Source organism: Penicillium maclennaniae (genome assembly GCF_028827695.1).
Source record: "Penicillium maclennaniae strain IBT 15551 chromosome Unknown utg000005l:1.0-2652337.0:1.0-2654196.0, whole genome shotgun sequence".
In the NCBI taxonomy this organism is placed as follows: domain Eukaryota; kingdom Fungi; phylum Ascomycota; class Eurotiomycetes; order Eurotiales; family Aspergillaceae; genus Penicillium; species Penicillium maclennaniae.
In genome coordinates this window covers 257,491-282,847 of record NW_026623217.1, presented here as the reverse complement: position 1 = coordinate 282,847, position 25,357 = coordinate 257,491, and the positions used below count along the sequence as shown (strand labels likewise).

At 49.7% G+C, this 25,357-nt stretch overlaps 7 protein-coding genes across 7 annotated transcripts; 2 read left to right on the top strand and 5 right to left on the bottom strand.

Annotated features, from left to right (window-relative positions):
• Positions 1-1,286: 1,286 nt before the first annotated feature.
• Positions 1,287-2,498, bottom strand: N7477_005338 (uncharacterized protein; the record flags this gene model as incomplete). The annotated part of the gene is made up of 1 exon (XM_056967001.1): positions 1,287-2,498. The coding sequence occupies one exon, from the start codon at positions 2,496-2,498 to the stop codon at positions 1,287-1,289; it is 1,212 nt and encodes a 403-aa protein (XP_056821755.1).
• A 1,264-nt stretch (positions 2,499-3,762) lies between these two features.
• On the bottom strand, positions 3,763-5,716 carry N7477_005337 (uncharacterized protein; the record flags this gene model as incomplete). The annotated part of the gene is made up of 2 exons (XM_056967000.1): positions 3,763-5,552; positions 5,638-5,716. 2 exons carry the CDS (start codon positions 5,714-5,716, stop codon positions 3,763-3,765), a joined length of 1,869 nt encoding a protein of 622 aa, XP_056821754.1.
• Positions 5,717-8,348: 2,632 nt separating this feature from the next.
• N7477_005336 (putative ABC transporter) lies at positions 8,349-10,658 on the bottom strand (the record flags this gene model as incomplete). Its single annotated transcript, XM_056966999.1, has 8 exons — positions 8,349-8,597; positions 8,657-8,934; positions 8,985-9,138; positions 9,190-9,269; positions 9,326-9,782; positions 9,838-10,096; positions 10,158-10,395; positions 10,457-10,658. 8 exons carry the CDS (start codon positions 10,656-10,658, stop codon positions 8,349-8,351), a joined length of 1,917 nt encoding a protein of 638 aa, XP_056821753.1.
• Positions 10,659-12,673: 2,015 nt separating this feature from the next.
• On the bottom strand, positions 12,674-15,026 carry N7477_005335 (arginine--tRNA ligase; the record flags this gene model as incomplete). Its single annotated transcript, XM_056966998.1, has 3 exons — positions 12,674-13,115; positions 13,170-14,464; positions 14,568-15,026. Coding segments are annotated over 3 exons (2,196 nt in total), but the record flags the coding sequence as incomplete, so codon positions are not given.
• A 491-nt stretch (positions 15,027-15,517) lies between these two features.
• Positions 15,518-16,596, top strand: N7477_005334 (phosphatidylinositol phosphate kinase family protein; the record flags this gene model as incomplete). Its single annotated transcript, XM_056966997.1, has 2 exons — positions 15,518-15,790; positions 15,841-16,596. The coding sequence occupies 2 exons, from the start codon at positions 15,518-15,520 to the stop codon at positions 16,594-16,596; spliced, it is 1,029 nt and encodes a 342-aa protein (XP_056821751.1).
• A 200-nt stretch (positions 16,597-16,796) lies between these two features.
• On the bottom strand, positions 16,797-17,450 carry N7477_005333 (uncharacterized protein; the record flags this gene model as incomplete). The annotated part of the gene is made up of 1 exon (XM_056966996.1): positions 16,797-17,450. One exon carries the CDS (start codon positions 17,448-17,450, stop codon positions 16,797-16,799), a length of 654 nt encoding a protein of 217 aa, XP_056821750.1.
• A 5,566-nt stretch (positions 17,451-23,016) lies between these two features.
• N7477_005332 (uncharacterized protein) lies at positions 23,017-24,321 on the top strand (the record flags this gene model as incomplete). The annotated part of the gene is made up of 4 exons (XM_056966995.1): positions 23,017-23,187; positions 23,235-23,436; positions 23,494-23,850; positions 23,903-24,321. 4 exons carry the CDS (start codon positions 23,017-23,019, stop codon positions 24,319-24,321), a joined length of 1,149 nt encoding a protein of 382 aa, XP_056821749.1.
• Between the last annotated feature and the right edge of the window lie 1,036 nt (positions 24,322-25,357).

The window sequence follows — 25,357 nt, the reverse complement described above, 5'->3', positions numbered from 1 at the left end:
ATTGACCAAAACATCTTCCAGCCGACTTATCTCGCCGAAGATTCGAATCTGAGGACAATCCTCTGTACCCTCGCTGAAAAGGATCACGAGAAAGAGTCATTCTGTCGATCTTTACTCCTTTCCATCGACGAACAGGCGCAGCAGGAGAATCTCCAACTCAGAATCCAGGCTATAGTCCGCAACGTATCATACTATCTAAATGGCGGACTCTCAGAAACCCAGGACAGCGAGATACGCGAACACATAGAAAGCATTGTCCAGAGAGCTGAGAAAGTCTGGCGTCCTATCCAGTCTTCTCAGAAAAGATACGAGCCGGACTTTGAGCCCTACAAATGGGAAGATGATGAATCGCGTCTGTTTCGCTTTCCGAGTGACGATAAAACTTATGAAGATAGAAGATGGAAGATGTGTTGATGGATAGACTCTAGAGATGAAGCTATAGATCTAGATATTATGGAGGCTGAGGCAAGGATGCGGTGAAGTGGGGCAGTATCCCAATTCAATGCGAACAAAACTAATCAGGAGGAACCCGTGCAAATCGTCAGAGGCAATGTTCTCTTGACTGTTTTCCCTCGAATCTGTTTGGTGCAGGGACATGAGCGCGATCCATTGACATATGTCACGCAGCTTGCTAAGTCGCAGGAGTTGTGCCTTGCGGCGGAGCAAGAGATATCAAGAGAGGCTTCTAGCCCTGTGGCTGGTCGGATGTCAACTAACGGGAGACGAAATTCTGTCGCTCAGGGCACATCTCGCTCAAACGGTGGCTATTTTTAGAAAGATCGTGAGTCTGAGTGTGAAGCGCCGGAGGAGGCGAAGACCGTGAAAGGGTTTTACACCAGGTTTTGGTTCATAGGCTCAAGATTGGGCTCTGACTGGGATGACATAAATACACGCTGTTGGTACCATCTGACATTTAAGGAATCTTTCTATTGCTGGATTTAAATTGTTCCTGCTTGAGCACTTCAGAATGCAATATCTATTGAAGAAACCACTGATCAATCCTACTTTAATCTCGAACCTAACAATTATCGATGAGAAAACAGACAGGTTCAAAGAATAAAGATATCCAAGCAAGCATACACTAATATGTCAAATCTTTTTGATTTGCAAAGGACCGCTCCATACCTAGTCCATCATAATTTCATTCGTTATGTACATTCCCAAATTTCCCGGATCCATACCATATCGTAATCAACGCTCAAAAAGAAAATTCAAATTAATTCCATGTCCATATCCGTGATGTTGATGCGTAACAAGATCATTTACGTTCGGCACTGGAAACACGCTCACGAGTATCGAGTTTCGTCACCATCGCTATCACTCAAACTATCACGACGACGACGTCCGCCCTCGCCACGACCACGACGATACCCCTGCGTCAGACCGGGGATCGGGTGGTGGTAGGCTTTATGACCCGGGTCTTCGGTGTCGACGTTCGAGTACTGGTACTCGGAGCGAGTACCAGACGAAGAGAAGTCGAGAGGCTCGGTGTAGTTTCCTGGAGCGGAGCGGCGGTCCTTCTTACGCGGGCTACTGGTTCGAGAGGAGGGTGCAGAGGGGGGAGCGCGCTCGGTCGGTGGCGCAGCGCTCCTGCGGCGCGAACGCTCGCGTTCACGCTCGGCGCGTTCCCGACGACGGTTCTGGCGGTGTTGGGTTGGGTCGGTAAGACGAGATTCCTCGGTTGTTTGGCTGATGATGTCTTCGCTGCCGGCAGTGAAGGAGAATCCGGATGGATCGCGGCGCTTTGAGCGGCGATGCTCGCGGGGTTGCTCATGGGCGTAGTCACGGACTTCGCTCATTTCGCTTTGCTGGTAGTTTGACGGCACGGCTGAAGAATCGTAATCGCTGCCGTGGTACGTTCCGTCTGCCTGGCGGTTCATGCCTCCGATGCGGGCGGGCTTCTCCTCGCGGTAGGCGCGTACGTCGGCATCAGCTTCGCCTTCGTAGCGCTCGTCCTTGTGGCGACGGAGGAATTTCTCTTTGAAGTTGCGTTTCTTCTTAGGTTTCTCCTCCGTGATGGCTGTGCCGGCCTCAGTGTAGCCGTCGTAATCTGTATATGTGTATCCATCATCGCTGTAGCCCTTTCCAACGACACTGCCACCGCCGAGCTTGGTACTCTTGGTCGCGTTACTCAGTGTTCGCCCGTCCGGTCCCTTTCTGCGCAGCACGGTTGATTTGTAATCGTCCCAATCACCTTTGCGCCAGACAAAACCACCATTCTTGGCCCAGAAAAAGAACCAAATGCCAGCAACGACGAATGCAGCACCTATGAGCGCGAACAAAGCCAGGAGGCCCTGGTTCTTGATGTGGGTGGGATCGATTGTGCCTTGGCCATAGGCAACTTTGCCAGAGGTCGGTGTAGAGGTTGTTCGAGCCACGAGATAATTCAGGGTACCAGATGGCGACTTGTTGTTGAGAGCATCATGGGTGGAGTCTTGCGCGTCAGCGCCATTGACCGACATCACAGGGATGTCCCCAACGCCCTGTACGGGAGCCATGATAGATGAGTTGAGCGGTCAAGAGCACAAAGCTCAAGACGAACCCCTAAAAATGTCAGAATGGATGTCACAGTCCTCGGTGACGTTTAGTACTTACCTTGAACTAAAGATCAGCACTAGATCAAGATAAGGAACAGTTCGATCCGCGGAATGTAGACGAGGAATGTTGTAAGAAGAAAACTCCAGTTTAACTGGCGTGATATTGGGCTCGAGGATACTGGATAGAGGGAGTGTCGAAAGCCAGAAATAATGTGGCGATGACCTTGATCAATTCGGAAATGAGGAGGTTGGAGGAGGCTGGGATCGTGTTTACTCTTTCGTTGGCCCGACGACTGTGGGGCCTCAGGTCGATCGCACCTGCTCACGTGATATCCAATTGTTTCACGTCATGCGAATTCACCACCCAATCTTTGCGGCGGCGTTTATTTTTAGAGTGTCAGGGTGAGGGGACTTCTTTTGTTTAATTGACTTCTAGTGGGCGCCCACTATGTGGAGATTGGGCGCTACTTGAAACCTATATGGCTGTATCACGTTACCATACGAGGAAGTAGATCGGTGAAGAATACAGTGTATCGTAAATAATCAGTACTTGCAGACATTTGAGTAAATGGATGACCAAGTGTTGAGACAAGACAAAGTAAAAACAATGGGTATAATCTCTCTCCTCCAAGTCGGAGTCGCACGACGCAGAACCAGTAACAGGAGAAAGACAAGTGGCCCAATAGGACAATTGAAGTTAAACGTAGACACATGGATGCATGATCAAGACCAAAAAACGGCTATACACAAACGCTGGCATGAGGGTGAATCAAGAAAGGCAAAGGCACATCGAACTTGTCATCGCAGGTCATCAGAATCGTACAATCATATCACCGTAACAGGAGCCTGCAAGTGGGCATAAGGTATGTCTTGAACTATCTGGAAAGATAGATGTCAGAACTCCCATTTCCCCAGTCGCTCTCCCAAACGCAATAGCAATTGCAAATGTAAAACCAGGGAATCCTCCCAGTCCGATTGAAGAGGGATGGCTGAAGCCTATTCCCGGACGTTTGGCTCGAACACCGTCTTTTTATTTTTGTTCCAATCGCAGATTCCCGCCCTGCTGAACCCAATTGAAGAAAGAATTCCGAACTTTTTCTGGCAAAGACCTAGCGCTCGCGCCAATGATGAGGGTAACAAAGATAAAAGAAGAAGACCACCACCCAACGAAAATGAAAAATTGAAACAGTCAACGGATGAAGAAGGCGCAACACCCACGCCACGCTTACACTGCCTGGTACCGGCGGTTCCGACCGTATGTAGACTGGCTAGTCCGACGGCTAGAACGCTCTGACCGCGGTTCATCGCGCTCGCGTGGGCGTCGCACACTTTCGAGATCCCGTGGATCACTGCCTCCCGTATAACCGGAGTAAGTAGATCCACCAGTGAGGTATTGATGAGGCTTGCGGCCCCCAGCAATGTTCAAGTGAACGCCGCCGGAGTCGCCAGTCCGAATGTTGATAGACTTGCCAGCAATACCTTGTTCGGTGAATCCAATCGTCATTCCATTGACCTCGAGGTTGATATTCTTGCTTTCACCGTCACCCTTCGACCCACTGTGGCGGCTGCCGCTGGATCGGCTCTTCTGACTGCCGTGTTCACTTCCTGTGCCATTGCCCAACTTAGGAATGAGGGCATCAGTCGATAAGGGCATCGCAGTAGCCGGACGACCAGTCTTTTGTGCTTGATACTCCTCAACTTCTCGCTCAACTTCTCGCTCGCGATCTCCGAGGTCAATGCTTCCGGCGTCCTCGTAGTAATACTGCTGTGGTCGTGGGCGGTTGGACCTGGAGTTTGCCACGGCAATCTGAGCACCCCGAGCATGGTCATGGTAGGAGGTCGATCGCTTGCTGTCACGGAGGCTGTGGCTGCGCTCAGGCAGCCTGGCTTCTCTAGACAGGCGACGACTGACAACATCTGGCAGTGCGGCTGCCATGTCCCCCATGTCCAGGGTTCGAGATGTTCGGCGTTGTGACTCCCTCGGAATGGCCTGCGTCGTCTGAGCTTTTTGCGGCGGCGGTCGCTTCTGGTGAATCTGCGGTGCAGCCTTGACTTTCGGGGCCCGAGGTGGTGGGGGAGGCATTTTGTAGTAATCCTCGTCCCGTGCCTGAGTGACCACAGGCGGCTTGCTCATACGACGTTCCCGAGAATCGCGAGGCTCTCGTGGTTGGGGCTCTCGAGAAGGATATTGATCCAGAAATTCCCCATCGTCCCAATCAAACATATCATCCGGGGCCTGGGGTGGGTACCCATATACTGACGAACGGCGGGGCCGAGAAGGCTCCCGAGTGCGAGACGGTGATCGTTCCCGTACATATTCCGTGGGAACGGCATACTCAGACCCAGCATAGTACGAGCCTCCGTATGGCGAAGAGGAATATTGTGGGAGATATGCTGAATGTGATGGGGGAGGACCATGCTCGTAATACATGGGCTGCGGCGGCGGCGGTTGGTACATGTGGGGCGGACCCATTTGGGCCATCACGGGCCGGTCCTGGTGGTACAAGGCACGGTGTGAGTTTGAGCGACTGGACCGAGTAGGACGACTCGTGTGGTATTCCTCGTGGGCGATAATGGGTGGGTAGCGAGCGCTCTGAGGGGACGACGGTGGGTAGTCGGGCATGGGTGGACGGGCAAAGTAGGGAGGGAAGTCCATTGCGCGGGTCTCGACGGGGGTGGAGGAGTGGTAGTAGGGGCTGGCCTCGTAGTTGTAGTGGTAGTCTTCGTTATAACGAACAGAGTCTCGTCTGCGAGATTTGGATGGCGACCTCTGCACATGAGTTTGATGGTAGACGGCGGCCGGGTAGGCACCCGTGTGCATCTTCTCGTCGCGCGTTGGTCGAGCACGTTCCTTGTCTCGGCGTTCTTTACGGCTGGAGGGTCGTCGTGCAAGGTCGACTTGGTCATGCTTGGGCATGTCCAGCTTATGAAGGACTGGGGGGGCTCCTCCCGCCCGACGGGCCAGATTGGGTGCTGTTGGCGGTGGCTGCGGTGCGACTAGAATACCCTGAGTCACTGGCCCCGTCGATCAGCGGCTCCGCTAGGGATCTTGGATCCAACCTCGAATGTATTTTGGCAGCTGAATTGGCTACCTGCCGACTATGCGGGACGGCGTCATGGGAGACTTCGTCAAAGTCCTCGACACAGGCCGGTTGAGGGGCTTTGGATTTGCCCGCCATGGCTGCACAAAAAGCGAGGGCACTAAGGGCAGTACCTGAGAAGAGAAAACAGGTTGGTCCCGTTTGGTCATGAACGGTGTGGGCTTACCCACACCTGCAGGAAGGGATATGCTTGGTTGGGACTTACAGCAAGCCACCCAAGAGGGCGATGAAATGACTCAGAGCGAGAATTTTCTTTCCGTATCCAGCGTATCCAGCGTATCCTGTTTGTTTCGTGGTGGTATCGGGCCTCCGTTCGTCACCCCTGGTACCTGGTTGGTACCCTCCTCGTCTCCAGTATCGGGACTTTTGCCCCCGTATCACTGTTTCGCCCAACCCGGGGACGCAAAAAAAGAACCTGCCGATCGCAGAGGGGCGATGGCAGGTAAGAGGTTAGAGAAATCGAGGCTTCGTCAGCGAGCAGAGCGTGCGAGGTGGTAGTATCCAGATCGCGCAGTCTCCATCTGAAATGGGAATTTAGGCGGGCAAGAATAGAAACGGTCGGGCGGCGCAGGAAGCGTCGGGAGATCGTGGGCGGACTAAGAAGCGAAAACTCTGGCAGAGCGTGAGTGGTGGGAAAGACTGCAGGTTGCAGGTTGGGTGTTGATGATGAATCTGAAGTTGTGCCTGACGGTACCCAGTGGGGTTGTGGAGTAGATAGGGCAGACGGGCAGCCGATGGGCAGACAAGCAGCGAGGGGTTGAAAGGGAGAGAAGAGACCAGAGAATAGAAAATCACCAGTCAACGAAATGATAAGGGCAGCAACGGCAGATCAAATACCAAGATCGTAGAGAATGTTTCACGAGAATCGGGTACCCAAAAGCAACAGAGGAAAAGAAGAAAAAATAGGGAAGAGAAGTGGGGGGGGAAATCAGTGTTCCTAAGTAAACATCCCATACACTACCACGGTCAACACACTGAACAATTATTTGTGCTACGCGTTTAAGCTCGGAGACCCGCTTGGGGATCCCTGGTTCACTCGGATCTTCTAGGATCTTGACTTTCGATTTTCTTGACTCTCAAAGTACATACTGTCCCCTCTCTCTTCGAGTCTATTTTCGATTTTCGTTTTCCTCTGCAAGGTGATGCTATTTTCTGTACTGTGCCTGTTTTTTCTCTTTTTTTTTCTTTTTTTTTCTTCTGTTTTTCTTTTTTCCGCCTAGCGCCCAATCCTAGTTGCGGCCCGATGAATACTCCTCCACCATATGTCCTCTCCCAGACCCTCCAGGAAGAGAAAAAGAATTGCAATCAGCTTTTTGCCCACAGCCATGGGATGACTCTTTTCGTAGTATTGATAGCGGATTGGGCTCGGGAGACAGGACAATGGCTATGTACATAGTACACGGGAAAAAAAAAGTCGGTGGGGATGACATGCATTTCCAACACATCCTCGAATCGCCACTGGTGTTGCGAGTGGACCGAGAAACGACGCTAGAATTGAGACTTATTGCATGGAGACGACGGGACCCCATGTGGCAGGGCTTCTATGGCCCCTTCGAAGCGGCTGCTTCTCTTCTTCGCAGATTCTGCCCGTGACTCATGCGCGCCATGTATTCTGTACTTCCCTTTTACTTCCTCGAAACCCAGACCTGCCCAGATCGCTATGACATGCAGCACAGACGGTCTATCATTGCCGCCTCCGTCGATACCTTCACCTCCTTGCGTCCGCGGGGGTTCCATTCGTTTCCCTCATTTCCCTCGTTTCCATGGGCCCAGCATCCCCCGCACGTGGGAACATCTTGATAAGGACGCAATTTGGCGTCGGAGACGGGGGCAAATTCGTGAGGTCAATGCTTTGCTGCCCGGGTGAGGATGAAAACTCAACCCGGGTTCACGACTACTGTGACGAGACTAGCTCGGTGCCCATCTAGGCCAGGATATCCATGCGGCTCCGCCTCACGATCTGAAGATCGGGCCTAAGGATCCCGTGTGGACCGGACAATATTGGAATTACTATAGCCGCAGCTTATTCATACGCAGTTCACACGCATGTCACTTTTCTTCGTGCGCGATTACAAAAACTCCACCGCTGCCCTGGGATGGAAGATTGGATGGTTGGAACTTGGAAATTGGGGAGTTTCCCCCCCTCCTTCGGAAAGTAACAGTTGTTCTAGGGGGGCGAGCCCCCCTTGCTTCCACTGCAGGCATCAGTGACTCCGACGGCTTCACCGCTAGTTCTTGATAATGGGAGTGCCCATCTCATGAGGAGAAGAGGGGCCGAGCTGCTGCTCCCACGCGTCCATTCCAGGATTTTTATGTGTTAAAAAAAGACTGTCACTGACCATCACTTGCAGGGAGCAAGCAAAGTGAGCAGATTGATCCTATCGGTAATGATCATGAGGCCATTGCTCGAAGACCATTCGCAGAGAGCCCGGTGGCACATTAGTCGTGCCAGCGCGCTGTTCCCAGGGCGGCTACGCGCAACGCTGATTAGTGATTCGTGGTATTACAGCATGACTTCGGTTGACAGATGGGTGGGCGGATGCTGGGAGGCCATTGAATTGCTCATGGGATATGCCCAGGTTTGGACCTTGGGGGAAAAGAAAAAGTAGTTGACACAATTGTAAGCAATTATACACCAGCTGACTGAGAATCACGCTTTCATCACCTACGTCCCCAATGTCTCCATATCTCCATACTATACATCACTATCTTATCTCAATTCTTGCGCAAGAGAAGCGCAATCCACCCGAGGAGTCTGTACACTGCTATGATGCCGATAAGAATGCCTACCCATTTCCCAGTCCGACCTATCGCATAGCCATAGGTCTCTCAGTACGGCCGTCCCGCGGATCTGGCACTGATCTGCCAAGTCCGAGGTATACATGCATTGACACCCAGCACCACATGAATAGATCCGTTGCGAAAACTCATTCACCATCATCCCTTGGAAGACATAGGCCTGGTAGCTGTTAGAGAATTGTCCCATCGAAAGACGTGAAAGGTTCGACTGTCACTCACCTGGTAATCAATATAGTGAAACACATATTTCCAAAACGGATTCAAAATCGTCGGAGTCACCAAAAAGCCACCCACACTCATCCACAGCCCATTTGCAAATGCCACGAGCGCTAGCGAGATCACGAAGTTTGGGAAAATCGCCGTGACGAGGACAACCAGGGACTCCGCTGCCACTAGGTCGAGGAATATCCACATGACCCAGGTGAAGAAGGCGTCACCGGCGGGGCGGAAGTTTGAAAGCCAGTACGAGACGATCGAGAACAAGATTGAGATTAGGACTGCAGGATCGGTCAGCTTTGCGAGGCTGGGGGTGGTGTGTGTTACATACAGAGGAACGGGAGACCGATGAGGAAGTTCGATATCATAAAGGGGGTAGGACCGTAGAGGCCGTTGGCTCGTTCTTTGGCAAAGTTTGCGCGATCTTCTAGGAAGGCTGGAACGTAGGCCACTGCCATAAAAGACATGAAGGCTGAACCGAAGAACTGATTTACACATTAGCCGCTGTGGAAGGTGGCAGTGGGAGGGAGCTTCACAATTGCGTTGACGAATGGCTGAATATACTCCTGCGATGGGTGAAGGCGCAGCCATACTGTGCCCATCATGATTGCAAGCCCTGCAGCGTGTAAGAAGATGATGAGTAGAATGGGGGTATCTTCAAAGGCCACATACCTAGATACATCACGATGCGGATGCCGTAGGCAACGACATCCCGGTAGCTCTTGATAAATGAGCGCTGAAGGAGGGCGCTTATGATCTTCACTTGACCAGGCCGAGCCATGTCTTCCATGACCACCTTATTGACATCCTTCTCTGCCACTTGTGCCCTTTCAGAGACATGTCGAGTGAGCGCATTGGCTTCAGTAGATGTCGACCACGCACGTTGAATTGCCTCAACACGTTCCTGGGATGAGTCTTTGCCACTGTTGAAATCGGAGCTGACAATATCGAGGAGAAACTCTGCCGGATTAGTGTTGCTGGGAATTGGATGGCCGATCTTGTGGAAGTAGGGTTTCACATCCTGGGTCGGACCAAAGTAGCAGGTTCGTCCGCCTGACAGAAGGAGTAATTTGTCAAACAGTTGGAAGGTGGTCGTCGAGGGCTGATGGATACTAGCAATGATGATCACCTAATTATGATTAGTTCTTTCGGCTTTGCCCTTGAAAAGTTGGGAGTATACTCACATTATTCAATCTCGCCAGCTCCTTAGCATACGAGATCACTTCAAAGCTAGCCGTCGAGTCCAGACCACTAGTCGGCTCATCCAGAAACAGTATCTTGGGACAAGTGATGAGCTGACTCGCGACACTGACCCTTCTCTTCTGGCCACCACTGATCCCTTTCCGAATCGGCGTCCCAACAATGGTATTCGCCTGGTTCTGAATCCCAAAAGCCTCGAGCAGAGTCCGAATTCTCTCTATACGCTGGCGCTTCGTCACGGAACTAATAATCAATCCCCATGAGCACGCCGCCAACAAAGCACCAAAATCACCGGGGGACTTACCTCGGCAACGAAAGATCCGCCGCGAACTTCAGAGTCTCCCGTACAGTCAAGGACCCAATAAGTGCATCCTCCTGCTCAACATACGATGTCATGCGCCCGAACGAAGCCGCGTCGACCTTGGCTCCGTTCACGAAGCTATCACCCATTACTGTGGCGGCACCGGAGGACCGACGCGCCAGCACATTGAGCAGGGTTGTTTTCCCACATCCCGATGGCCCCATCAGCGCCACGAGCTCCCCTGTCATCACGTTACATAAGTATCATTCCAAAACTCCAGTCAATCGCCATCTCGCACGTACCCTGCTGCACCTCGCCACCAATATCACAAATCAGATCCCGTGCTTTCCGAGTTTGGCGGTCCTTGACGGTCACTGTAAGCCCGTGCCAAGAGAAATTCTTGACAGAATGGTTCATTAGGAATCGGCCATCGTTCCGTTCCAGGTCAGTGCTGGCACTGGCCATAGTTTCCATGGCAAATGAGTTCGAGCTTGGCTCAGCCATGTCAGTCGAGAACGCAGTGCTTGCACTCCTGTCGAAGTTTTAGGGACTTTCGCTGCATTCTAACGTCCCAGGTCGAGCCTTGTTATATAGGGTTCAATCTTATCGGCGAAGTCTGCAGGCAGTGTTTGGTGCCCGGATCCCCTTGTGGAGCCTAGGGGAACTAGACGATTACGTTCTTATTCTATTTCTTAGGGGTCCTGAGGTCCCGATCTATGGAGGCATCTGTTCTGGGCGTAGTTTGAGGCTCCCCGACGGGTCGGGCTTAGTCAGATCCACCGGGGAGTGGGTCCCAGATTGGTCCCCGAGTCGGAATTCCAAAGGGTGGTATGACTAGACCCCGGCTTACTGAGGATTGAGGATCTAGATTTATCATGGTTGTCTCTCTGGAACGCGTGGTTTGGCTTGTGACATTCAGCAATTATGTGCTGGTCGGGGTTTTAGGCTTCGGGCACCTATAGTTGGTGGATCCTGGAGACCCCGAGCGCCACATTTGGCTCCTACATTGTTGGTCACGGGGTCTATGGTCATCTTGACTAAATCGACGAGCCTTAAGCCTATCCTTCTACACAGTGGATAGAGGCTGGATGGATCTCATTTTCATCACTTTCTTTCACGACGCTCTTTCACGAGATCTTTCCGAAGAACGCAACATAAATCCCATACTTCACTTCTACTGTTGACCGACAAGTACGCTCATCCCTTAGCCAACTTGAACTTTCAGCTATCACAGGCTCCGATGGTACTTGGCGTTTTTTAGTTAGATCAGACACATTCTACTGCGTACAAAAAGCGAAGAAGGAATGCAGTGGCCATGACATCAGTGAGCACTAATCTCGATCGGGGGGTGTGGTATGGGGCCAGAGTAGAACACAGGTTGGATTTCCGAGGTACGCAATTCGAGATGTGTCATATGGACAAAAATGATTAGAACTAATGTAGGGAAACGATAGAGATCCAGCAGCTGAGAGTGTAGAGATTCGCTGTACATGGTTCATTAGTTCTGTAGATCAACGACCAGCAGAAGAAGTAAATACACCCTGGTCGATCATGGCCCTACTTTTGAGGATTATTCTCTAGGGGGGAAAAGCAGAGAAATAGAATCAAGTATAGAGCCCGCTAGCCATCTCCTGACTCTTTCAACTATGTAGTTGTCTTTTCTTTATTTTAGGTCAGTTGTTCCGATAGACCACACGAGAGGACTATCGCCGTACCCGTCAAGACGCAGTTCTTACCAGACATTCTCACTACTATACCTGCGGTCACTACTACTACAGCGCTCCTAATCAAGGATCACCTGTACAATGTGATAAACTGTGCGACAAAAGAAGTAGTTGCAGTGATGCGAGATCGGTATTTCAAGCTGCTGCATTTCTATATGACCGCTGCTTGGTCAACCTATCTGGGCCATTCAAACGAGACAAGCCTTTCAGCTTATCTTCCATCCGTTTATGAATATGCCCGTGCTGCCATGCACTAGGTCAGTGTGGTCTCTGACACTTGACTTGCTTAATCTACATACGGAGCTGCTGCGAGTGGTTTGAATAGGAGAATACCCGTCACGATGAATCCTACGGCAGCTCGACGATTCTGAGTCGTGTGAAATCAGTGCTTGTGTATCCAGATATTGTATATGAGAGTTTGCTGGAAGATTCAAAGAGAATAGGGCGGCGAAATTACTGTCGATCCACCCTGCACTATAGTAATGTAGCCTTAGCAATGGCGATCGGGGCCAATATATTCCGGGTGTGCACAGCAGGAGTGACTGACTTCAAATTTGCTGGAATTTACGTGATGGGTAGTCATCTAGACCATCATCCCATCAAGTAATCTGGGTTTCTATAAAATGAAAAATGGAAGGCTGAATAAAAGTTTTGATATTTTGTTGACCAGCTCATAGCGCCAAATGCAACTAAAAAAATGAGATATCGATGTTGTGTAAAGTAAAAGCTATTGAAAATTGGCAGCGAGAGAGATGATCCCGACCTTACATGCTGTAGACCGGATTAGCTGGTGACTCAAGAAAGGAGGGATAGGGAGACAAACCGCTGAACGGGGTTCAAGCCAAGGATGCGCATGCCGTTGTGGAGGACCTGGCGAGCAGAGAAGTAAAGGGCCATACGAGCCTTCTTGAGCTCAGGCTCACTTCCGACGACCTTGAGGACATCATAACTAGAGGACAGAGCGTGGGTCATCTTGAATAGGTAGGCCAGGATAGTAACGGGCTCCAATGTCTTCGCGGTGTTGAGGACAGTGTCGGGGTAGGAAGCCAGAAGACGGATCAGGTCAACGGCGTGCTTCTCAGACAGGAGGTCGAAGTTGGCGGTGTTCAACTCCTCCTCGGTCAAGCCTGACTTGCGGAACATGGAGCAAAGACGAGCGTGGGCGTACTGCAGGTAGGGGCCGGTGTCACCCTCGAAGGAAGTCATAGCCTCGAGGTTGAAGTCATAGCCGTTGATACTGAGATGGGTTAGTATAGTGATTTCGATGAATTGAGGGGTTCACAAAACATACCGCTTGCCAGTGTAATCCTGAACCATAACAGCAGTGATGCCCAGGGTATCAGCAGTAGCCTCAGGGTTCTCAACCTGCTCGTACTTGGTCTGGTTCTTCTTCATCACCTCGTGCATCTTGTCGCCGACATCGTTCAGGATATCGTCCAAGAACTTGACAGTACCCTTACGGGTACTCATGCCCTTGACCATACCAAAGTTAATGTGTTGACAACGGTCAGACAGGTCCTTACGGCCTGAAAGCTCGGTGACCTTGAAAAGCTGCGCCAAGTGAAGATCCTGCTGCGAAGCTACGACGTAGATCATCTTGTCGAAATTGTACTCTTCGTCACGCTCCAGGATGGCACCGATGTCACGGGTCAGGTACAGAGGCGTACCGTCCTTGCGGATAATGATGGCCTTGCCTAGCTTCTTGGCGCCGTGCTTGGTGAAGTCCGCAATAACAGCACCCTCAGAGTCCTCGGCAATTCCTGCATCTTGCATGGCTTTGTAGGCTTTGGCCATGCTCTCCTTCTTAACCTGGGACTCACCGGAGTAGACGTCGAAGTCAATGTTGAGACGAGCGTAAGCCTGCTTGTACTTGAGGATACTGAGATCACGGAACTTGCGCCAGAGGGCAAGAGCCTCAGGGTCGCCATCCTCCATGCTCTTGAAATAGCGGCGGGCTTTCTCGTCCTCGCTAGAGTCGACCAGCTTGGCGAGTTCAGCCTCCAGAGCAGTAACGTCTTCGCTCTTCTCCTTCTTCTGCTTGATCTGCTCCTTCAACTCCTTGATAGGCCCCTCCTGGTCGCTGACAATGTGGTTAACCTTGACGTAGACATCGAAAAGGTGGTTGATGGGGTCCTTGGCAAGGGCTTCTTCGTTGCCGAAAGCCTTGTAACCGTTGGCCAACAGACCGTACTGCTTGCCCCAGTCACCAAGGTAGTTCATGCGAATAACGTCCCATCCCATGACGGTGTATAGATTAGCGAGGAAACCACCGATAATGGTACTGCGCAGGTGACCCATGTGGAATGCCTTGGCAATATTGGGGCTAGAGAACTCGATAATAATTTTCTTTTGGCCCTTGGAGGGGTCTGAGGGATCCTTAAGACCCTGGTTGCCATTGGTACCAAAGGCAGCCTTCTCCTTCATGATTCGACCGAGAACGGTCTCAGTGAGGGCCTTGGGCTTGAAAAAGAACTGCAGGTGAGGTCCGAGGGGGGTGGGAGGATAGATGAGGTCGGATTCGGGGAATTTGGAGGCCAATTCCTCGCACAGCTCCTGCGGGTTCTTCTTGATACCGAGAGCGGGGACCTAATTCAAATAAAACGAAATTGTAAGTCTCATCGTATGATAGAAAGTTCCAGCCGAAAGGACTGTGTTGTCGCGCTCCGTTGACAGCATATCAAATACATACCGGAAGCGACAAGTCGCCCTGGTCTAGAGTCTTTGTCCATGCGAGGCGAGAGTAGATCTTTTGCGCATCAATGCCGGTGGCCTTGCTCAGCTCTGTCGCAATGTGTTCGCGGTAAATGTCCACGGGGTTCAGGGACGGGAAGCACCCGGGGAACTCGGACTTCTGTGTGGTCGACTGGAGGGTGAGGGCCTCGACCGAGGCGGGCAAAGTTTCGGCGGCCATTGTGATTAACGAACGAGAACGCGCCGGCAAAACGATAGAGGCGCGAAACGAAATGGAAGGGTACGATCGGACGGTTGTGAGGGGCGATCGAGAAAAAAAGTAGCCAGAGAAACGCCGGGCCCCGCTTAGCATGTAATGACCCATAGAGGGGAAGACTTTATGGTGGGCGACTTTTCTGCTATGACTCAGGTCTTCGGGCGGTAAGAGGTCACGTGTGCTATATAGACCTGATGCTTTTCTGAAGTAGTCAATCAGGTTCGCACATATTGGCTGATAATGTGCATATTCTGGATCGTATAGAAAACAGCCTCGACTTAATTTTTTTTTTGCAATTTCTTACATTTGATGACTCAAGAAAGTGTGGTTGGCGGTTGGAATGGACATCTTACCGTGGACATTGCCAGATACATACATGACTATTGGCCCACGCGCACACGCACGTATATGCTTAGGCAGTGCCTGCAGTTACTTCGGTCAAGAAAAAGATCCGAATAAATCATATGAGACAAATTCAATCCTGGTTGATCTCGGATCAACCTGGTTCTAAACACATAGAACAAGATACCACCATTCAATGCATGATTCTGCCCCGTGGCAGTCCCTGACGTCACTAGTCATGTTGTGCTAAATTCTTACGAAAGCAAGCTTTATGCACCTCAGGGGCCCCTTGATAGTTTATTTTTATTTTAGTTTTATTTCCTAGGACAAGCTCTTCCCACTGCTTCAACATGGGCAAGAATCGCCGTCAATCGGCTCTGACCAAATCCATTCAGTCTGGTCTACTTCGTGACCCGAGCGGGTTCAAGAAGACTGCATTTGGAAAGTTTATCGCATTTTTCACCTTTCGAAGAATAAAGTTGATTCGCCATGAACGAAATCTCTTCGCGAAATTGCGCCAGGAGGTATGGGAGCTAGACGAGGACAGTTATCAGGCCTCATTCCACACGACAGACGGTCAGCCGCCGCTGAAAATGATTGGCGACTTGGGGTACTCTGGATCGGTAAATGTCCTACTGTAATGCACTCAGGAGCTACTCTAATGCATCTCCAGACTTTCTTTGGCACATTTGATGGTCATCTAGTGATCAAAAGCCTCCCGCGTTACTTTGAATATACGTTCTTCGAGTCTGATCTTTTAGAACCATATTATGAACACATGCGAGAGCATCCAGATTCTATCTTGGTCTGGATTACCGATTATCTCTTATCTCCGTACGTGACCCTTGGCACCATTTGTGGCTGCACTCCAGCACACCATATAATCATGGAGAACATTCTTTGCGGTCAAGCCGATGATCCAGCCGGTAATCGCTGGGAGTCTTATGATCTGAAACCAATCAACTACTTCTATCCAGAGCGCGATATCATCCCTGAACCTCTGGTCAGTGAGGATACATTAAGCAAGCTTGCGGACACCTTCAACGACAAGCTTCATCTTTGGCAAAAAGACTACAATACATTCTGGGAAGCCATACAAGCAGATACTAAGCTCCTGGAGGAGGCCAATGCCATCGACTACTCACTTTTCTTGATCCGAATCCCATCATCTTCAAGCCCAGAATTTGTCGGAAGGAAAAGTCCATGGAGGGTGGGAGTTCCATCCGCTGATGGAAAATGGAAATATCGAGCTGTGATAATCGACTTTTTCTGGGCAAGGCATAAGCTACATGCGCAAGCAATGTCAGGCGTGGTGCAGACTTTCAATGTTGTGGGACGTCAAGGACCGATGTCAATTACAACAACGGCGGATGAGTATCGGCAAAATTTCTTGTCTATGGTCAAAGAGATGATTCAGGTTCATCACTAATATACCTCATATACTTATATGCAATGTTGTTGGCAACAAGCAAGCGCTTGGTAATTTATTCACTTCACACAGGCCTATTCTACCATGCCAGCTCTGGGAAAATCATATCGTCTTTCGTGTTTAACTTCATTGCCTCCAAAGACCTAGACATATGATACCATGTCCAATGATTGGCTCACAATATCCAGCAACACTCATGATCAAACCCATTGATAGCTCAGAACCGGAACAGTGAAGACAGGCGCCGTGCAAGTAGCATTGAAGTACGCATCATGGGTGCAAGTAAGCGGGAAATCCACGCTTCCAGAGTAAGTAATTGAGCTCCCATTAGCACAGGTCAGCGCATGGCCACTCCCAAGGGTGTAATCCATATGCCCTGTCGAAGTGTCAAGGTCCGAAGTTCCGTAAAAGGCGACAATGCGTCCGAGTCCTCGGTCGGCATATCCGCAATTGCTCGCTCCGTTACCAATATCGTGAACGCGATACCCGATATACTCATCGTGGCACTCCAGACCATCGGCGAAATCAATATCGAGTGTTTCCGGTGGGCCATAGCCCCATGGCTGATAGTTAGGCATGCCGGTATAGCAGACTGGCACAATGGACCCATTACAAGTCGCCGGATTGGGGTCGCACCAGCTGCGCCCGCAAAGACATCCTTTGGTATTAATGTCGGCTTCGTTATGGATGCAGTCCAGAGAGTGCGAACCATTGTACCATTGGAAGTTGGTGACGGTCCAGGTTGGGATTGGGCATCCAGCCGGGGGAGTGATGGAACGACGGTGCAGGGCACGCGAAGCAATGGGTGTTGACAAGGTTAAAAGGCCTGTCATGATGTTTGCAAGTCTGAACATGATTTTGCTGAGGAGGATGAAGATGACTCGGGTAATGAATAAGACGAGCAAAGTACGATCTGTTATATGGTCCTTTATAACTAAGGCAAACCTCTCAGGGAAAGTTCGCAGTTGCATCCGTGCTATGTGGTGGGCTTCCTGCAGGGAACCACGCTAAATGTCAGTAGCGAGCATACGCTCCAACACAAAGCCTATTAACGGGACACAGTCAAGGTACGATATAAGACATACAGTCACAATGCTTTGTCGTGATATATGGTTGGTTCAAACGATTAAGCCGAGTATCTTCGGGCTACGGGCCGCAGGTGTAAGACCAACCGATCCCAGATGGGCTGATCGTAGATCCGGTGCTAGAGCAAATCATGCAATTCGTCCCTAGGATTCCCTTCAATCGTAAACTCCACTTTCTCTGGTGTGATCCTGAGTGAGGAGATTGTTTGAAGAAGGTGATGATCCTGAAAGCACTTATGATGAAATTTCTTGATCTCACGAGAGTGGACAGGTGGAATGCGGGTAATCAAGACACGAGCGGAATATTTCGAGCTGGGCATGCAGCTAATGTCTCGGCGTGAGCCCCCTCAGTAAGCAACGCACAGGTTATCCAGTCCTGCTCTCGGTAATTGGTCATTCACTTCTGCAATTGCGCAAGGTAATGTAACAGGAGACCGAACCTCTGAAACCCGATCATTTCGGGGATTTCTGTCCATGTTGCAGCTCACAAGTTGAAATTCAGGTGGGCGACGAGGACGAGTTTACTCCAGAGACCAGCCTCTCGGAACCCAACTGTACCATCTATGCTTATCCGTCATCTGTAACCAACTGGCCTCTGCATAAAATACTGTTTAGACAACGATATTCTGGTGTTTGGACTAATCATTCTACTTGGTGGAGCATTCTCAAAATTGCCTGGGTAGTGAAGGTAGTGAGACAACTAGATCACTCCTCTGTACCGCTTTGACCGTCGTTCAGAGGTCACGGACTGAATCTCAGAATGAAGTACTATAGACCGTGCTCGATTTAAGTCTTGCCATTGTTTCCAGCTTCCTTATTCTTACCCGACCTTATGACAGAACATGCACAGCTGCATAGAATAAGACCCGCTGCAATCATCGCTGCAAGAATTGTAAAAGTTGTTGAAACGCAGTTTCCATATGCTTTAACACCACTGTTCCAGTGCCCTTGATGATTTATCAAATACAGCCGTCTACTGGCTGCCTCCGAGATTAGCAGATATGGCGATTCATTCATATCACTGATTGGAATTAGTTTCGAGATACAGCAGAACATAACGTCTTTGCCTTTCAATGTCGTTTTCGAAAGTTTTATAGAACCTTTCGTCTTGTAAATATGAGTTCAAACGACTATGGCTGTTTTGATGTTTGAATCCCTAATATTATTTCTGCCATATATTCTGCCGTCCCGAAACCTAGTAAAGGGGCAGAATTTAGGCGGTGAAAAGAGAAAGACTTATAAAACCCCACTATAGAACAAGGAGAAAAAAGACAGGTTTACTCTTCACCACCGAAATATACCATGATCAGATTATAATTCTGAGGTTTACATGTCTTCTGAGCCAAAGCACACTATTCATCAAGGCAGAGGCAACTTGGGTGATCTAGTTCTTCATGAACCTTTCCATCCAGGTGGAGCCAGCGGCCGCACAAAAAATCGCCTAGATCCACTGGCAATCGACATCAAAAAGTTTGACCAGACTGGGGCTCGATCCCAGGACCTTATCGGTGTTAACGATACGTGATAACCAACTACACCATCCGGCCACTTGATTGGTTGGTCAGTCAAAGTGTTGATCTGAATGTGCATTGCATCTGCTTTCTTGTTTTACTAGCCACAATCGCTGGGATCCAATCGGGGTAGATCTCAATCAGCACGTTCCTGGAATGGCAAATATTGGAACAATGACCTCAATTAGATAGTGAGAAGTGCATGAGCAAACGTCCGATTGGGTTTACAAGTCGAAGTGAAGTGATGGGACTTTCAATTTTCTCACAAGCTGTTTTCGTTGCTTCATGGCCCCAAATAGGGTTCAGATTCAAGATCTATTGTCTTGAATCACATGAAAATGGAACCGAAGGAGCTCTGAATATCCAGTGGCCTTGATGCCGAACTTGCTCATGACAATAGAACCCTAGGTGAATTGGCATGGAGCTGATTGACGGGCAGTTGAGGACCACAAGGATTCATGCTCATCATCTTTCAATCGATGCACCAGACCTCCTTGGGACCCCCATTGATGTTTGGCAAGTCAGGTGGGCGGGATCTGCGATCGGAGGTAATTGGGAGGAAATTGTGGATATTAAGACACCTTGCGGGTAAATGTCATTTTTCTCAACGGAAGCATCTGATGTCGTTCCATCACTAGGAACAATCAATGTTGGGTTGGAATAAGACATCACTCAATGACTGATGGAGCTGCCTTAAAGAGGGGCTGGCGGACCTGAGATGCTTCGGATGCGGGTATATCAGTCAGTAATGGGATGTCTGACCGGTGCGTCCATATCAGGCATTGAACTTGTTCGCGGTTTTTACAGGGGAATTTGAGTAACTTGTTCGGATTTGAGAGAGTTGAATGCTGGTAGGTCTACACTTCAAACATTCAAACACCCCTGAGTATGACGCCTGACCAAATACACTGTGGTCTGCTGTTTTAACACACGCGCGCGACTGATACTTTCGAATGCAGAACCGCAGAAAGGCCATTGGCCTGATGGTAATAGAACCTTTGATCCTTTGGAAAGATCCATTACAAGCGAGAGGCTGCTACCCGTGAGGAATTGACGGAACCTGAGACTCAGTGTTGCTGATACTTCTGAGGATTCTGATAGCTGTTTTTCATAATTCACCATGGTTGAATTCCGTATTTCATGCTCCTCAGCAATGCCTTGCCCAGCCTCACAAATTCTCCATGTGTCGATTTGAAACTCAGCTAAGACAGATTGACGCCAATCTCGAGTCATTTAAGATTAATTGAACATGCGTGGAAATTGAAGATAATGCTCGATCTGGCCCATTTAATTTCCCCTGTCTGATATGTGTATCTTTGTATATTCATGACTTACGATCCCAAGGAATCATAATGAATGGCCAGATAAAGCAGACCATCAAAAAGACTCAAATTTAGGACAAAGTGACAGGTAGAATGCAGGTACGACACGATCGGGCCTTTTTGAGCTAGTTATGCGGCTAGTGTCTTGGCGTGAACGCACTCAGGAAGCAACGACAATTTTGGTCCTACTTATCTGCATTGTACAGTATGGGTAGACTACAGAAGAGAATGTCGATGTAATAGCAGCGAGTATTCTTGATGGATACCGAGACGCAGATTGTCTGTATTGGCGAAGAGAGAGAGACTCGTATCGTGGGACTGAGGAGTGAACAGACAACCGTAAAGAGTAATGGTTGCTATTTGTTCAATGAGATTGAAGGAAGATGAAGCTTACAATGAATGGAAATGAATTGGCAGGACAGAGTCAGACCATGCCTCGATCCATGCTCTGAGACCACATGGGAGCATTCCTAACGATTTTCAAATTCCAAGAAGACTTGAATGCTGCCTTGATCGTTGATAGTTCGACCTGAGCAGACCCTTCAGCCCGACGGCCCCAAATCAGCCTCAAGCCCCTGCGGACCGAATCTCTCCAGACTTGCAGCTGAATCGATCGATTTCTAGGGATTTGGGCGCATTTTCCACAGCATTATTGTCGGATTGACTTTAATGAATCGGGACGAATATTCCAGGAAGAGAAGCCCAGTCGGTTGACGTCAAGTGAGCTACAAGGGTCCGCAGCGTCACCGCTTCATCAAGTGCCCTTGCAGCTCCAATGATATTGGAACGCCATGCATGAAGACATGATTTACTTTTGGAGCCTAAAGGCCGCGAACAAATGCATTGATCGCTTCGGATGTTTCATCTCACATTCACGTGCCAAGAAACACGGACGAATAGTTGAGGGCCAGGTGCACTGAGCTGGCACGACCGTCTCTGCACCCGGATCTATAGCCCCTAGGGGCTAGTGACTTGACATGCGTGGCCCCTGACTATTGTAGCCTTGCCCGCATAAGCATTTTCAGGACTAAACTCGTGAATTCGGTCCATCCGCATCTGACAATGATCACGGGCATGTCTTTTGCGGTGGGGCCCAATAGACGGATAGAACCCATAATAGAGATTGATTAGCGCCTTGCACCGTGCTTATATCGCCGCGAAAATTGCTAACTAACATTACTCGGCAAGTCGAGATAGCAACATCAGCCGGTGATCTACAGGAATTTAACATTTGACAACGACAATGACGGATTCTTACCAACAAAAACAAGGAAATTGGGTACCTAGTGATCATCCAGTGATCGGCGAACTAACATACAGTATGCTCTGAGAGTAGCGAACAGTACAATGTCTCTGGAGCCCCCCCTGCGCTCAATGTATGGATGGCCAGGACACTATTCATTTTTCGAACCAAGGTTCCTGTCTTCAATGAACCCTTCAAACTTTTCAAAGACGGATATATTTCGGGCAAATGCCCACTCCGCGGTGAACACCACCAAATAAACCAAGAGCTAGGATCCACACCCACATGGCCGGGCTCTACAGTACAATACCAAGGGCTGCAGATCGCAGTGTTCAATAAGGCAGGCACCCCCGAAAGCCCTAAACACCGACCGGATGAGGAAGCAGTTCGGCACCGAGAACTTGACTCAGTGGAAAGCCACAGTGGACACGCGGGCGATCCTTGCCTAAGCCAAGCCTAAAAAAGTGGAGGCCTGTTTGGCGAACGCGGTTTGCAAAGCAGCCAAGATCAGATAGTCTCGGAGTTTAAGCAAAGTTGACTGCTCGACACTAGCTGCATCAGGGTTTCCCAGCTGAGGTTTTTTGTGGTGGTTGGCTTTCACGAACCTATGGAAATCTCTCCGGGGAGCATTGCGTGCTGAAGTTTCCGATTGGACAGGTCTATTGCAGAGGCACACGCTAGAACTAAGTATTTCACTCTCATCTGCTAATCCCGATGCTGAAGAATACATCTCTCAGAAGCGCGCGTCGAGGCATTGACCCCCCCATAGATCCGTGGGACAGAGTTGGCCAGAGTGATGAGATGGTATAGGAGGGGCCCTGTCGATGGTAATGGTTTTTTTTTGGGGGGTTTCCCACCGGAACCAGTCAGTCTAGATAGGAACCTAGGGTACAGTACTGACGGCCCAAGGGTCGACATCTGTCAATGGATACAGTATTGCCCGGGTTGACGCCGTGGGCAAGGTCAAATTACTCCACTGACCCAACGGATGTCAACTCTGCCGGGAAAGTCGTGAAACTGAAAATCAATAGTCACTCCACTCGATCTGCAATCAACCAAGCCTTTTTTTTTGTTCCCGCTGCACGTCCCTTCGTCTCCACCAGTCTTCGCCATACAGTCATACGACGGTATTATTGGGGACAGCCACCTCCGCCTTTTCTAGTCTTGATCCCGATGTATAAAGGTCCCCGCGGCCGCGCCGTCGACTTTCCAACCTTTTCGAAAATGGGTGTTGATTCGAGTCCCTTACACTCTTTATGATGTCGCTCCAAGAACGGTTCCCCGCATATGGCGGGCGAGGTCCGTCGGACTTTCGTCTTGGGATCTCTTTGGGCGTCATTGCGACCACCTTCATGGTCCTCCGCATCTATGTGCGGCTACGCATCAACAAGTTCGGCACGACTGCCTTGTTATTGTCACTCCTTGCTTGGGTAGGTCTTTCATCTCGATATAAATGATATCTACTGACATTTTATAGTTCTTCACAATGCTTACACAGGTCTTTGGTCTGCTTTCTGTTCTCCATGGTCTGGGAAACCACATGGCTCTCATTATGAAAGTTGGCCAGTTGCACAACTTTCTCCTTTTCACCTGGATTACGGTCTTTTTCTTCAATCTCGCCATTCCGACCGGTAAAGTCGCAGTGGCAGCTTTTTTGATTGAAATGAACGGACAAGGCAGTACGTCGAAAACTTGCGGACGTTCCTTCCATCAAAGCATACTAATTAGTTCCCCAGACCCTAAGATTCGCAAAAGTCTCGTCGCCGTTGCCGTCCTGAATATCGTCCTCAATATCCCACAGATCCTCCTTGTTTGGTTCCAATGCCGCCCCGTGGATGCTCTCTGGGATCCCCTGCGTCAATCCGACTGTGATCACCGAAAGAGCGTTTATTATACATACTTCGTGGGCGCTGTTGCGGCTATCTCCGACTTTTATCTCGCTACCGTTCCGATTCAAATGCTTTTGCCTCTGCGCATTGATCGCAAGCTAAAATGGGGTCTAGGTTTCTTGATGGGCTGTGGTGTATTCGCCGGGGTGGCCGCTATCGTTCGCACCTGGGCTGCCAAGTTTATTCTCACTGAGGATTCTTCTTGTAGGATTCCCTCGCTTTGAATGCCCAAGGTCTCAATACTAATGACCTATAGACGGTGTCGGTACCCTCTTCCTCTGGGGAGAAGTCGAAGAATGGATCGTGCTCATCACAATGTCCATTCCACCCGTGTGGCCTCTCTTCCGCCCCTTCACATCCAAATTCATCAAATCAAACCATACTCGAAGCCAGCGACGCTACAACGACCAGTACGGCTACAAGTACAACTCTAAAGGACCCTACAGTACTACCGCCGTGGGCGATCAATCACCGGGCTTCCCACCTGCGAATTTCCCCCCTCCTCTCGTCACTACGACCATTTCCATATCCTCTGCAAAGGAAACGGCGACTATCGCTGCTTCGGAAGACGAAACCCGTCTATCGAATGAACACACGCCACGTAACCTGGTTCACGATAAGGCCGTGCAGCCCTGGGTAGAAATGGACGAAATCAGAGGAAGACGATCGCCATAATGGGCTCTAAAACGACTTTATGATCCTTTGATGTTTTCTGACATGTCTCGCTTTTCAATTTACGACTGATGCCCCAATACCAATTTTTTCTTAAACGTGTTGACTATAAAACTTGCGTCTCTTTTCTGGTCTTCTTCATTCACATTAACAATTCTTTTCCTTTCCGCTCTTCTTGCCTCTGAATCGGAAGATATGTGACCCCAATTCATGATCCTTAGTTCTGAGTCATCAAGATGCGCGACTTGCATTCAAGCATACTTCTTTCATTTCACTCTGATGCGGGCAGAATCTAGATGGTGCGAGACTGAGGCTGGACGCCAACTTTCAGGGATGTGACAGAGGTGTTCCGATTGACGCTATACTCACTAGGATAGAAATTCGATCACTGGCATGGGTGATCGCTGTCGGCTGTGGCGAATGTTCCGAGTCTATGCAGTGGCAGGGGTAGCCCTGTTCCGACGCCTTCCGATCGCCAAAACTTGTCACATTTTCGATGTTTACGGTCTTGAAAGATACTTGCAAGATACTTGCGACGGGCAGATCACTGTCGCCGAATATGGAAGGACGTTTTGTGTTGAGTCCTGAGGAAGGGAGAAATCCTAAGACTGACCCTCTTGAGGCTCGTGAAAGGATCTAGAATGACAGTACCGCCGTGTCTAGTAACTCGCTTATTGAACCAATGTTTCAATCTTTTCTCCGGTAGGGTCTGCAATAAAGTGGGGCATCATGAAGTCCGAATTGACGAAGCTGAACTGTGTGCAGTGGAAGGCCCTCTCAGAAACCGTAACAGTAGTCTTGCCTCGGGTCTCAACTCCACTACGCAGGTTGTCGATGGTGGATTTTGCTGCCAGAAATAAGTTCATGGTTACACCCGAGCATCAGTACGGAAAGCATTCTCCTGTGAGAAGATTTCAATTCATCACAGCTCGAAAACACGAGCCTGTCTTCTACTAATTCGATGGGTTTTCTGGAGAAATCATTGCAACAAGACAACCGTGTAACCCTTCACAGTATCGTAGAACACCATGACGAAGAT